General features: G+C 42.4%; 1 protein-coding gene across 5 annotated transcripts in view; it reads left to right on the forward strand.

Moving 5' to 3' along the window:
- Positions 1–14,335, forward strand: part of LRRC43 (leucine rich repeat containing 43) — a 107,834-nt gene that overhangs the window by 87,758 nt on the left and 5,741 nt on the right. For 3 of the 5 annotated variants that reach the window (XM_077293134.1, XM_077293136.1, XM_077293135.1), the window contains 3 exons: positions 3,359–3,466; positions 3,834–4,031; positions 5,675–5,765. In XM_077293134.1, coding sequence (XP_077149249.1) covers positions 3,359–3,466; positions 3,834–4,031; positions 5,675–5,765 — 397 coding nt within the window. The remainder of the gene's footprint in view (positions 1–3,358; positions 3,467–3,833; positions 4,032–5,674; positions 5,766–14,335) is intronic. The other 2 variants (XM_077293137.1, XM_077293138.1) reach the window with 1 other exon arrangement.

Genomic DNA, 14,335 nt, shown 5'->3' on the forward strand with positions numbered 1-14,335 from the left:
CACGCTCTACGAGCACTCTGGACTCTGGCATGGCTGCACGCTCTACGAGCACTATGGACTCTGGCATGGCTGCACGCTCTACGAGCACTATTGACTCTGGCATGGCTGCACGATCTACGAGCACTATGGACTCTGATACAGTGCAGCCGGACCCTGACAGGTCACCCACCACCACGCCACGCCATATGAGCCCACCAAGACCTCCCACAACCAGGCAAACAAAAAAAACACACACAAAAAAAAACAGAGGACTCTTAGCATTCCTGCCCCTTCACCTCCCAATGTGTCTGTAATGTCAGGTTTGTCTCACCCTTCCAGTGCGTCTCAAGTCTCTAATGTGTCAAGCCCCATCCCCAAACTTCCAGACCCTTGTAGTTTCATTGCCCCTTCTCCTGCCACCTCTGTGTCGTCCATGGTTAGCCAGGCCTCAGTGCTTCACACCCCCCGTTTACATCACTCTACGCCAAGCCGGCGCAGTAAATAAACTTTTTGGTTGTTAAAAAAATTAAAAAAATTTGATTTGCCACAATTATGTTTGGCTTATTGTGTCTTCCGCCGCCGGCAACACACACCGTGCGCCAACTAAGAAACTTCGCCACACACTTACTTTTTGGGCCACATCATATCTCCAGTAGTTCTTTAAAAAAAAAAAAAAAAAAAAAAAAAGACTGCAGCTTTGTGTGTCTTTACTATACAGATATGAGGTAGGCCAAAAAATATTAGATGTATTATCTCCATAATCTCTTCTTGTCTGTGACTAGTGTGGCAGTCTGAAGAGAAAATGGTGGAAATACAGTGCAGACCTCTACTGAACAGGTCAGGTGTCAAAAAACTCATTAGTTAGGACACCTGACCTGGTGAGTAGAGAAATGCCTTGGATAACCACCATTTTCTCTTCTTTATACATAATCTATTACACAAATTGAGGGGACAATTGTGGTCACACACTGCATATCTATGCTCACCTGCACAGGTGTCAGAAATAGTGAATTCATGAGGCTGTTATATGTGCATCATGAATTCATTATTTCTGACACCTAACTTGATCAGTATAGATCTCTTTAGTGTGACAGTCATTGTCTCTTCAGTCTGTGTCCAATGGATACAGCAGAACAGAATCAGGACGCAATGACGTCAACAAGCGTACCAATAAAGCAACATGGCTGCCATAACACTAGCAGTATGCGGCCAGTGTTTTATATCAGTATTTGTAAGCCAAAACAAGGAGTGGAACAATTAGAGGTAAATTATGATATTAACATAATAACTAGCACCTCTGCCTTTATCACCCACTCCTGGTTTTGGATTACAAAAACTGATATTAAATACAGACCAAATGCTGCCAGTTTTAGGACAGCCTTGGTTTGTAGAGGAAAAGCATAGGAGACACGGTCAACACAACCAAAACTAAAGTTTATTAATGACAAATATTATTTTCATATCAGAAAATTACTGGTACAGATCGAATTACAACAGGACATTTACACAACATTGTCCTGCCATGACACACGTCCAATATCTGAATCAAAAAAGGCAGCAAATTGGTCCCGCATGTGACCAACTGCTGCAGTTGACCGCAGAGGGTGATGCTGGAAATCGGGCAGTGGGTGTGCAACTGGTTCATCCAGTTCAATGTTGGGTTGCTCCTTAGCAATTATATAGTTGTGCAGAACCACACAGGCTTTGACCACCTCGTCGACTGTTTCCACTTTCAGATTTATGGCTGATGCAAGAATGCGCCATTTAACGACCAGAATGCCAAAGGTACACTCTACTGTTCTTCGGGCCCTGGTCAGTCTGTAGTTAAAGATCCTTCTAGTGTGGTTCAAGTCCCGACTGGAATAGGGCTTCAGTAGGTTTTCATACATCTGGAAGGCCTCAACCCCAACCATAACAAATGGCATCGGTGGACCTTGAGTGTTGGGGAGAGGTTGTGGCGGGGGAAAATTGAAATTTCGGCCATACACACGGCGGCCCATATCCGAGTTCTTGAAAGTCTGGGAATCGTTGCCACGGCCAAAAGCTCCAATGTCCACGGCGATGAAGCGACAGTCCGCATCGGCTATTGCCATGAGCACAACAGAAAAATATTTTTTGTAATTGAAGTACTCCGATCCTGTTCTGGCTGGTTTGATAATGCGAATGTGCTTTCCATCCACCGCTCCTAAACAGTTGGGGAAATCACACACACTCCAGAATTTTTCCGCAATTTCAAGCCACATTTCCTGGGTGGGTAGGGGTATAAACTCATCCCGGAGTACATTCCACAAAGCCCGACAGGTGTCCACAACTATTCCGGACAGGGTGGATATTCCAAGCCGGTATTGGAAGTGGAGGGATGATAAACTCTCCAGTTGCCAGAAATCTGTAAGAAAAACAAACCCAAAAAACATTAAAATCTATTCTATTTATGGTGTGGTTACGCTAGAGAAAGAAAGGAAAATACCCAAAACATATGTCAGAAAACACAAAATTTGAACTGTCATTGGTTTAGATTTGGAACGTACCTTAATGTAACGAGCAGACGTTCCTCTGGTGGAATCGCTCTACGGAACTGGGTGTCCTGTCGCCGTATGGCTCCTTGGACACGAGCAAGCAAATCCCGGAACGAGTCTTGCAACATCCTTGTGTATTCCTGGAATTTGTCCGGGTTGGCATTAAGCTCGCCATACAGCGTGTGATAGGCTCCACGGCTCTCACGTAGTTCGATAATGGGGTGCCTCCAAAAACGCCTACGTTGTCTCCTTCTCCATCTTTCGCGATTTCTGTCTTGCTCCCAAGCAAAAGCACAGGCAAGAAACAGCTTGATGCTTAAATCCAGGTTGAAATAAAAGCTCTCCATGCGAAGATCCATCATGACACAGGATACAGTAGCAAACTGTTAAAATTTCAGTAGCCCTAGGGTCTATATATAGAGATCCCATAATACACGCCCTCTGTAGTCCCATTGGCGGTGTATGGTTATCTTGATTTTTCTCTTGTGAAATTTCTCATCATGCGCACCAAAAACGCAAACGCAGGAAAAAACGCATATAAATGCGTACAAACGCGGCGTTTTTTTAACCGCATGCGATACCGCATGCGTCTAAAAAGCGCCGCGTTTGTACGCGTTTATATACGTTTTTTCCACCACTTGCGGATGCGTTTTAAACGCTGCGGATTTAAACGCTAATGTGAAACTAGCCTAAGTGATTATTTTATCGATGTATATGAAACACTCTTGATAGGCTAGTTGCCTTTTTATCTTTACCACTAAATAGCAAAACTGTTAATGCAGTCAAACACAATGCTAAAGTATCAATGAATTGTGTTACTTCTGTAGTATTGGTACTCATGCACAAATCTATCTTTCTATTAGACCCTGTCATGGCCCAAAGATCCAGAGGAGATTGCTGCTGTGTCAAAGCTTGACAAAAATGTTGGTGGAAAGGACAAGGAAAAGGAAAGGGCCAAAGGTGGCTCCAGGGTAAGATTGGTTGCAGTGTACTACTTCGTTAGCAAAAAACTGTGGAAAAGCTTATAACCTTGCTTTCCTCGTAGCCCACAAATGCTTTTTCTTGGTGCACATCCCAATTTCGGGGTACCTTCCATCAGAACACATGGATCAAACTTTAAAATTCAGCATGCCAGTGTCTTTTTTTTCAGCCCTCACTATATGTAGAGGAGAGTCAGAGGGCTAGCATACACAGAAAATAGTTGGCCGTCCCGCCAAAATCGAGAGGATGAGCACATCATGGGGGCACTCGGAACTGTTGATCTGTTAATATCAGCAGAATTTTTTTTTTAAATTATGTTTTGGACATCACTTTAAAACTACATTTATATTGTTATAGGGAAGTAAAACAGATGGAAAGAATAAGAAGAAAAAAGAAAATCTAGTTGAGCTTCGTCATGATCCCCCTATTGTGAAGACTCTTGGTTCTGCAGAAATGTGTTTAAAAAATCTGGTCTCTGGAGAGATGCAAACTTCTTCTATTTGCAACTTGGAGCCATTTAATAACAACTTAGAGCAGCGGGATGCAAATAACAAGGTGGTGCAACAGGAACATAACAGTAACCTACTACAATAGTTATAATGGAAATACATTTTTCAAGAATTTTACAGATAAAATACAAATGATACATTCTAGTGAATGTGTGCTAGTCACTCTGTTCACTACAATCTTTGTATATGCCCTCGTAACCAGAAGTTGTTGCTTTTATGACAAAGTACGATTATTTCAGGTGTTTGCCTTAGCTTTGGTCACCTTAATTACCATAACTATGTTTCAATACTTAGAGATCCCAAAAATATAAAGACAGTTGTGGTTATATATTGTCTTTACATTGTCTTCTTGTATACACTTCTGAACACTGAAATTGCAACACCAAGAAGGAAATGTCGGGGAGTTAAGGAACTCACAGTATGGGTAGTCATTTTAATGAAACGCAAGTGATTATAAAAAAATGGAAGTAAGAGTATGAGCACCACGCACAGAAACAAATGCACCAACACTCCTTGACTCCTAACAATGAGGTTATTAATAGTTGACAGAAGAATGTTCTGCCACGCTAAATGCACTTGAGCACACAAATCAAAATCCGCTGTTGAAAGCTCCCTTTGCAATTTCCAACCAGTCAGATCCCAGATGTGCCTGATAAAAGACAAGTCCAGACACGCTTCCATGGTAGCACGTTTTCACCACTCACAGTAGCATAAGCAACAGGAGGCGTGGTGTTATGTTGAAATACGGGTTCTGGGACAGTTTGGAGAAATGGCCATACCACTGCTTTCACAAACAAACCATTGTGTACCCTGAATGAAAACTAAATGTGTCCAGCTACAGTAAATTATGCTTCCCCACACCATAATCCCGATAGGATTCATGTGACGTTCCTTTGTGGAGGAAGGCCTCTTCATTGAGTTGCCCATGTGGTCTCCAGGCCAATCTCAATTTATAATTGGGTCCAAGACAATAATAGGACTGATTGCTGAAGAGGACAGACCTTCATTCCAGCCTCAATTGCTCCATTTCAACCTCGGGTCTCCATCTGGAAACCACGTGGGTAATCCCATGAAGAGGCCTTCACAAGGGAACATCACAACGGTCCTAATCACAGGATTATGGTGGGGGGTGGCATAATGTACAATATTTTGGACCCATTTAATCTTCATTACAGGTACACTAACCGTTTAGCATTACACTGAATTGTGGAACCAGCAGTACAGCCATTTCTGCAATATGTCCCTGAAGCCATTATTCAACACGACAATTTCAGTTATCATGTTCATGCTAATGAAAGCAGTCTGCATGGTCTAAACATGCTACCTTGGCCTACAGCATCTCTGGACTTGTATCTCATCAAGCACATCTGGGAAGTCAATGGTCGGCAATTGCAAAGGGAGCAGCCAGCAGTGGATCTTGATGATTTGAGCACCCAAGAGCAATCAGCATTTCAGGACATTGATAACCTCATTGATAACATGCCAAAGCATGGTGCTCATACTCAATACTGAATAAATTTAGATTTTTGTTTTAAAGGTTTCCATTTTTTAATCATTTGCATATTATTAACATGTCAGTCAATCCCATGATTTCTATAATTTCCCCACTTTTCCTTCTTGGTGTTGCAATTTCAATGTTGAGGAGTGTATTCAACCATAATTGTGAAACCAACTATGATTTTATTTCAGAGCCCTCAAAACAGCAACAAAACCAAGGAGCGTAGGGTGAAAAGTGGTAGAAAAAATGCAGACTCTCCAAAGCCACCTCACTCTTCATCAGGTAAAAAAAAAAAAAAAAATGATGTAATTTCTTGTCCAACCTCTTCATTTACATACTCCCATTGAAGAATAATGTTTACACACACACACAGATAGATAGATAGAAAGATAGATAGATAGATGATACAGTGCCTTGCAAAAATATTCGGCCCCCTGGAACTTTTCAACCTTTTCCCACATATCGTGCTTCAAACATAAAGAAACCAAATGTAAATTTTTGGTGAAGAATCAACAAGTGGAACACAATTGTGAAGTTGAACGAAATTTATTGGTTATTTTAAATTTTTGTGGAAATTCAAAAACTGAAAAGTGGGGCGTGCAATATTATTCGGCCCCTTTACTTTCAGTGCAGCAAACTCACTCCAGAAGTTCATTGTGGCTCTCTGAATGATCCAATGTTGTCCTAAATGCCTAATGATGATAAATATAATCCACCTGTGTGTAATGAAGTCTCCGTATAAATGCACCTGCTCTGTGATAATTAATCAAATTCACCGCACTCTCTTTGGATATATGAAGAAATTGTAACAGTTTATTAAACCTGATGGGAGCGTAACAGAATATTACAGCATATGCGATTAACAACGTTTCGGCTCAACCTGAGCCTTTCTCACGTTATCGCTGTGGAAAGAGTACATAAACAAAATAAATACATCAAATGGTAAGTATACAAAACAGTAAAAAAACAAAAAGAAATCCTAGGTAATGGGCAAGGGAATAGCAGGGTAAAAACACTGCATTGGTCCACCGATCGGGACATTGGAAGGTGTCCAAGAAGGTGAAGAATCAAGGATTGAAAATCTGAGTAGGGTGAAGAGAATTTCATGTATCCTGTAGATAGGGACGATAGAGTGAGTAAAATAAGTACAACAACATAGCATAATACCATAGTATGTATGTAGAAACATAGTATTGCACTAGTCAGACATGGTACAACAAAGTAAAGCTTCATGTGTAAAGATGGTAAGGTGGAAAGGATGTAACATATAAGGTCTCATGCCGCATTAGTATAGCATTGTACACAAGAGATGATTGTCAGGAATCATGGCGCAAAAGATTTACCTTATTCCAATAGAAGATAGTGTGTAGAAAGGGATAAGTCCCAGTGGTGCAGCAGGTTCTGCAGAGAATAGTGGACAAGGGTTAGCCAGTGAAAATCATCGCAGTGCCCATTGTATTGTATGTTTACCTTTAAGTAATAAGATTGATATGTAAATAGCGGTTCCCCTTGTGGAGGGTATGGACCTATTGGGAAGTAAACAATACATGTTCATATGGGTGTCTATTGTGGGCAATAAAGGTGGAGACCCACTATGCCGGCTTTTACCTTGGAGATCTAGATGGAGAGCGGCGCTCCCGCGCTGTGCTCAGTGTCAGCGTCTGTCAGGTGCATTAATGGGACCATGTATGCTAGTTAAATAGCGCCGTACCGGAAGTGGACGGCGCAGACCGGAAGTGACGTCGCGCCACTGTGTGTAGTCTTTGTGCGCATGTCTGGGGCTTGTTGTGGAAACCTAGCAACCCAGCGCTTGTCAGTCGAGCTCAGGGCGGAGCCCTGGGACTAGGGCAGAGTGCGCATGTCATAAACTAGTTGTAGCAACCTTGTAACTAAGCGCTGTTAGTGGCTAGGATTAGAGCGCTGTGTTGGGTATCTAGTGACCTGTGGACCGAGCAGAGGCCGCAAAGGACAATGTGAGCACTGAAAATGATGTCTAAGTGCTGTGTGGTAAAACTTAGTTATCTTGACAGGATACCAGAGGGAATCAATAGAGTAACAGTCATAATAATAATAGAAAAATAAATAAAATAAAAGTAAAAGTAAAAGTAAAAGTAACACTAGGGGCAGAACAAACCAGGGGACCGGGGACAACTCACCCATCTAAGTATATTGAGTCCTAAGGGACAATATTTTAGCGGGTCTGTGGAAAGAGAATGAAATTGTTAGATTATTAGGGCTGTAAAAGGAAAATATGGTTATTAACAAGGGCTCATATTGACCAATCTAATAACAAGGGCTCATATTAACCAATCTATTTCCCTGTTTAACCCTTTGGGGGCCAGGGTATCTAACTTGTAGATCCAGAAGGTTTCACGGGCTCTGAGTAATTTCACATGGTCACCCCCTCGTCTAGGGCGGTGGACTTTTTCAATTACCTGAAATTTAAGTTGAGCCACAGTATGTTTAAATTTGGTAAAATGATCCGGTACAGGCAACCAGTTCTTGCCACACCTGATGGTGGACTTGTGACTGGAGATTCTGTCCTTAATATGTTGGGTGGTCTCCCCTACATAGAGGAGGCCACATGGACATTTGATAAGGTATATGACAAAATTAGAGTCACAGGTGTGAAAGCCGCGTATTGGGTAAGTTTTGCCAGTTCTAGGGTGAGTAATGGTACTGGACTTGATGACATTTGAACAAGATGCACAATTAAGGCATGGAAAAGTGCCATTGCGTTGAGTACCCAATAGTCTCTGTGTGGTGACAGGTCGTTTACTACCAATATCCGCTCTCACGAGTTGATCCTTGATATTAGATGGTCTCCTATTACACATCAAGGCTGGTTCTTTAAAGGAAGGTACGTTCGGATACGCTTTAGCTAGAAGTGGCCAATGTCTCTTGATGATGGAATGGACTTTAGGAACTAACGGATGGAATCTATGTACGAATGGAACCCTCTCTATTGCATTTCTCGGAGGCCGAGGAGGTGGAGGTGACAGAATGCGTGCTTTCTCATCGATGAGAAGTTTGGAGGGATAGCATCGCTCTTGAAATTTAGATGACATCTCGTCCAATCTATCGTTGAGTTTAATGGGGTTGGAGACAATACGGGCTACTCTGTTAAGTTGGGAGCGCGGCAAGCTGTTTTTAAGTGAACGCGGGTGGCAGCTAGTATAGTGCAAGAGACTGTTGCAGTCAGTGGGTTTACGGTACATATCTGTAGAGAGATCTCCATTGGTATCCTTAATGACAATAGTATCTAGGAAGGGTACTGAATCAGTATTGTGATGGATAGTGAACTGGAGCTCTGGAAGGATGGAATTAAGGTAGGAATGAAAAGCCACTAACGTATCAGGGGGGCCTGTCCAGATAAGAAAAATGTCATCAATGTAGCGATGATAACATAGTGCATGTTGTGAATAAAGTTTGTTGGTAAATACATGAGTTGTTTCAAAGTGGTTCATGAATGCATTCGCATAAGCTGGCGCTACATTTGAACCCATAGCGGTCCCGCATTTCTGGATGTAGAAGGTGTCCTCAAACAAGAAGTAGTTCTCATATAGCCCATTATCTCTTTGGTTGATAAAGAAATTGACTCTCTTATTCACCAGCAACGCCTTGGCTTTTTTCCTCTGCACTCTAACCTCTCTACCACTGAAAAACAAGCTCTGTCATCTCTGCACACCAACAACTCTATTATAGTGAAGCCGGCAGACAAAGGGGGAGCGATTGTGGTAATGAATCGTACACAGTACATTGGCGAAATATATCGCCAACTGGCGGATACCAACACCTACGGTACCATACCCAGAGATCCGGTGGCAACCATCAGTCGCAAAATCCAAAATGTGATTGACACATATCTAGTCAAACACACTATCGACAAAAAAACAGCGACCTTTCTGGTGAATCCCCACCCAATAACACCGGTATTTTACGTGTTACCTAAAATCCACAAATCCCTGCAAAATCCACCCGGTCGCCCCATTGTGGCCTCCACAGACTCGATCCTGTCCCCTTTATCTATCTTTTTGGAAAGGATCTTGACACCCATAGTCAAAACTACCCAATCTTTTCTCCTCGATACCGGTCACTTTCTAGACATCATTAGGCGATTGGGCACAGTACCACCCCACAGTACCCTAGTTACACTAGATGTCAATAGCCTTTATACGGCTATTCAACACACTAAGGGCATCGAGGCTACTAAACTATTGCTTCATCAATCCACAATACCAGATGATGCTATCCAATTTTGCCTAGACCTACTTACCTTAGTGCTATATGAGAACTACTTCTTGTTTGAGGACACCTTCTACATCCAGAAATGCGGGACCGCTATGGGTTCAAATGTAGCGCCAGCTTATGCGAATGCATTCATGAACCACTTTGAAACAACTCATGTATTTACCAACAAACTTTATTCACAACATGCACTATGTTATCATCGCTACATTGATGACATTTTTCTTATCTGGACAGGCCCCCCTGATACGTTAGTGGCTTTTCATTCCTACCTTAATTCCATCCTTCCAGAGCTCCAGTTCACTATCCATCACAATACTGATTCAGTACCCTTCCTAGATACTATTGTCATTAAGGATACCAATGGAGATCTCTCTACAGATATGTACCGTAAACCCACTGACTGCAACAGTCTCTTGCACTATACTAGCTGCCACCCGCGTTCACTTAAAAACAGCTTGCCGCGCTCCCAACTTAACAGAGTAGCCCGTATTGTCTCCAACCCCATTAAACTCAACGATAGATTGGACGAGATGTCATCTAAATTTCAAGAGCGATGCTATCCCTCCAAACTTCTCATCGATGAGAAAGCACGCATTCTGTCACCTCCACCTCCTCGGCCTCCGAGAAATGCAATAGAGAGGGTTCCATTCGTACATAGATTCCATCCGTTAGTTCCTAAAGTCCATTCCATCATCAAGAGACATTGGCCACTTCTAGCTAAAGCGTATCCGAACGTACCTTCCTTTAAAGAACCAGCCTTGATGTGTAATAGGAGACCATCTAATATCAAGGATCAACTCGTGAGAGCGGATATTGGTAGTAAACGACCTGTCACCACACAGAGACTATTGGGTACTCAACGCAATGGCACTTTTCCATGCCTTAATTGTGCATCTTGTTCAAATGTCATCAAGTCCAGTACCATTACTCACCCTAGAACTGGCAAAACTTACCCAATACGCGGCTTTCACACCTGTGACTCTAATTTTGTCATATACCTTATCAAATGTCCATGTGGCCTCCTCTATGTAGGGGAGACCACCCAACATATTAAGGACAGAATCTCCAGTCACAAGTCCACCATCAGGTGTGGCAAGAACTGGTTGCCTGTACCGGATCATTTTACCAAATTTAAACATACTGTGGCTCAACTTAAATTTCAGGTAATTGAAAAAGTCCACCGCCCTAGACGAGGGGGTGACCATGTGAAATTACTCAGAGCCCGTGAAACCTTCTGGATCTACAAGTTAGATACCCTGGCCCCCAAAGGGTTAAACAGGGAAATAGATTGGTTAATATGAGCCCTTGTTATTAGATTGGTCAATATGAGCCCTTGTTAATAACCATATTTTCCTTTTACAGCCCTAATAATCTAACAATTTCATTCTCTTTCCACAGACCCGCTAAAATATTGTCCCTTAGGACTCAATATACTTAGATGGGTGAGTTGTCCCCGGTCCCCTGGTTTGTTCTGCCCCTAGTGTTACTTTTACTTTTACTTTTACTTTTATTTTATTTATTTTTCTATTATTATTATGACTGTTACTCTATTGATTCCCTCTGGTATCCTGTCAAGATAACTAAGTTTTACCACACAGCACTTAGACATCATTTTCAGTGCTCACATTGTCCTTTGCGGCCTCTGCTCGGTCCACAGGTCACTAGATACCCAACACAGCGCTCTAATCCTAGCCACTAACAGCGCTTAGTTACAAGGTTGCTACAACTAGTTTATGACATGCGCACTCTGCCCTAGTCCCAGGGCTCCGCCCTGAGCTCGACTGACAAGCGCTGGGTTGCTAGGTTTCCACAACAAGCCCCAGACATGCGCACAAAGACTACACACAGTGGCGCGACGTCACTTCCGGTCTGCGCCGTCCACTTCCGGTACGGCGCTATTTAACTAGCATACATGGTCCCATTAATGCACCTGACAGACGCTGACACTGAGCACAGCGCGGGAGCGCCGCTCTCCATCTAGATCTCCAAGGTAAAAGCCGGCATAGTGGGTCTCCACCTTTATTGCCCACAATAGACACCCATATGAACATGTATTGTTTACTTCCCAATAGGTCCATACCCTCCACAAGGGGAACCGCTATTTACATATCAATCTTATTACTTAAAGGTAAACATACAATACAATGGGCACTGCGATGATTTTCACTGGCTAACCCTTGTCCACTATTCTCTGCAGAACCTGCTGCACCACTGGGACTTATCCCTTTCTACACACTATCTTCTATTGGAATAAGGTAAATCTTTTGCGCCATGATTCCTGACAATCATCTCTTGTGTACAATGCTATACTAATGCGGCATGAGACCTTATATGTTACATCCTTTCCACCTTACCATCTTTACACATGAAGCTTTACTTTGTTGTACCATGTCTGACTAGTGCAATACTATGTTTCTACATACATACTATGGTATTATGCTATGTTGTTGTACTTATTTTACTCACTCTATCGTCCCTACCTACAGGATACATGAAATTCTCTTCACCCTACTCAGATTTTCAATCCTTGATTCTTCACCTTCTTGGACACCTTCCAATGTCCCGATCGGTGGACCAATGCAGTGTTTTTACCCTGCTATTCCCTTGCCCATTACCTAGGATTTCTTTTTGTTTTTTTACTGTTTTGTATACTTACCATTTGATGTATTTATTTTGTTTATGTACTCTTTCCACAGCGATAACGTGAGAAAGGCTCAGGTTGAGCCGAAACGTTGTTAATCGCATATGCTGTAATATTCTGTTACGCTCCCATCAGGTTTAATAAACTGTTACAATTTCTTCATATATCCAAAGAGTGCGGTGAATTTGATTAATTGCCAATTCAGGGCCTCTTGGTCCATTACACCAGCACCTCGTCTCATTAGGCCGAGTGCACGCCAAATAACACCCTTCCTGCTCTGTGATAGTCTCAAGGTTCTGTTTGAAGCACTGAGAGCATCATGAAGACCAAGGAACACAACAGGCAGGTCCGTGATACTGTTGTGAAGTTCAAAGCCGGATTTGGATACAAAATGATTTCCAAAACTTTAAACATCCCAAGGAGCACTGTGCAAGCGATCATATTGAAAAGGACGGAGTATCATACCACTGCAAATCTGCCGTCCCTCTAAATTTTTATCTCAAACAAGGAAAAGACTGATCAGAGATGCAGCCAAGAGGCCCATGATCACTCTGGATGAACTGCAGAGATCTACAGCTGAGGTGGGACAGTCTGTCCATAGGACAACAATCAGTCGTACACTGCACAAATCTGGCCTTTATGGAAGAGTGTCAAGAAGAAAGCCATTTCTCAAAGATATCCATAAAAAGTGTTGTTTAAAGATTGCAACAAGCCACCTGGGAGACACACCAAACATGTGGAAGTAGGTGCTCTGGTCAGATGAAACCAAAATCGAACTTTTTGCCAACAATGCCAAACGATATGTTTGGCATAAAGGCAACACAGCTCGTCACCCTGAACACACCATCCCCACTGTCAAACATGGTGGTGGCAGCATCATGGTTTGGGCCTGCTTTTCTTCAGCAGGGACAGGGAAGATGGTTAAAATTGATGGGAAGATGGATGGAGCCAAATACAGGACCATTCTTGAAGAAAACCTGCTGGAGTCTGCAAAAAACCTGAGACTGGGACGGAGATTTGTCTTCCAACAAGATAATGATCCCAAACATAAAGCAAAATCTACAATGGAATGGTTCACAAATAAACGTATCCAGGTGTTAGAATGGCCAAGTCAAAGTCCAGACCTCAATCAAATCGATAGTCTGTGGAAAGAGCTGAAAACTGCTGTTCACAAACGATCTCCATCAAACCTCACTGAGCTCAAGCTGTTTGCCAAGGAAGAATGGGTAAGAATTTCAATTACTCGATGTACAAAACTGATAGAGACATACCCCAAGTGACTTGCAGCTGTAATCGCAGCAAAAGGTGGCACAACAAAGTATTAAGTTAAAGGGGCCGAATAATATTGCACGCCCCACTTTTCAGTTTTTGAATTTCCACAAAAATTTAAAATAACCAATAAATTTAATTCAACTTCACAATTGTGTTCCACTTGTTGATTCTTCACCAAAAATTTACATTTGGTTTCTTTATGTTTGAAGCATGATATGTGGGAAAAGGTTGAAAAGTTCCAGGGGGCCGAATATTTTCGCAAGGCACTGTAGATAATAGATAGATGATACATAGATAGATAGATAAATATCAAGCCCAATGTTTAGTTATAAACATAATAAAATGGTACATAGAGAGTTAAATAAAGACACACACCAAACAAAATCTGCGTTAGCCGGGGTCACACTTGCGAGCGAGAAACTCGCACGAGTCTTGCACCTCAGTACCTGGCACTGCCGCCGGCACTGGGACTGGAGAGTTCAGCTACATAGAAATACATGCAGCTGCGCACTCCGGTCCAAGTGCTGGTGGCAGTGCCGGATATTGAGGTGCGAGACTCGTGCGAGTTTCTCGCAAGTGTGACCCCGGCTTTAAACGCAATATGTTTAATTAAAACAAAAATAGAAAAAAAAATTCGTAGGCTCCTGTGCAATTTGCAAGTTCAGAGTGGGAAAGCCAGTGACTGGGG

This window comes from Ranitomeya variabilis, chromosome 1, assembly GCF_051348905.1.
Source record: "Ranitomeya variabilis isolate aRanVar5 chromosome 1, aRanVar5.hap1, whole genome shotgun sequence".
Classification (NCBI taxonomy): Eukaryota; Metazoa; Chordata; class Amphibia; order Anura; family Dendrobatidae; genus Ranitomeya; species Ranitomeya variabilis.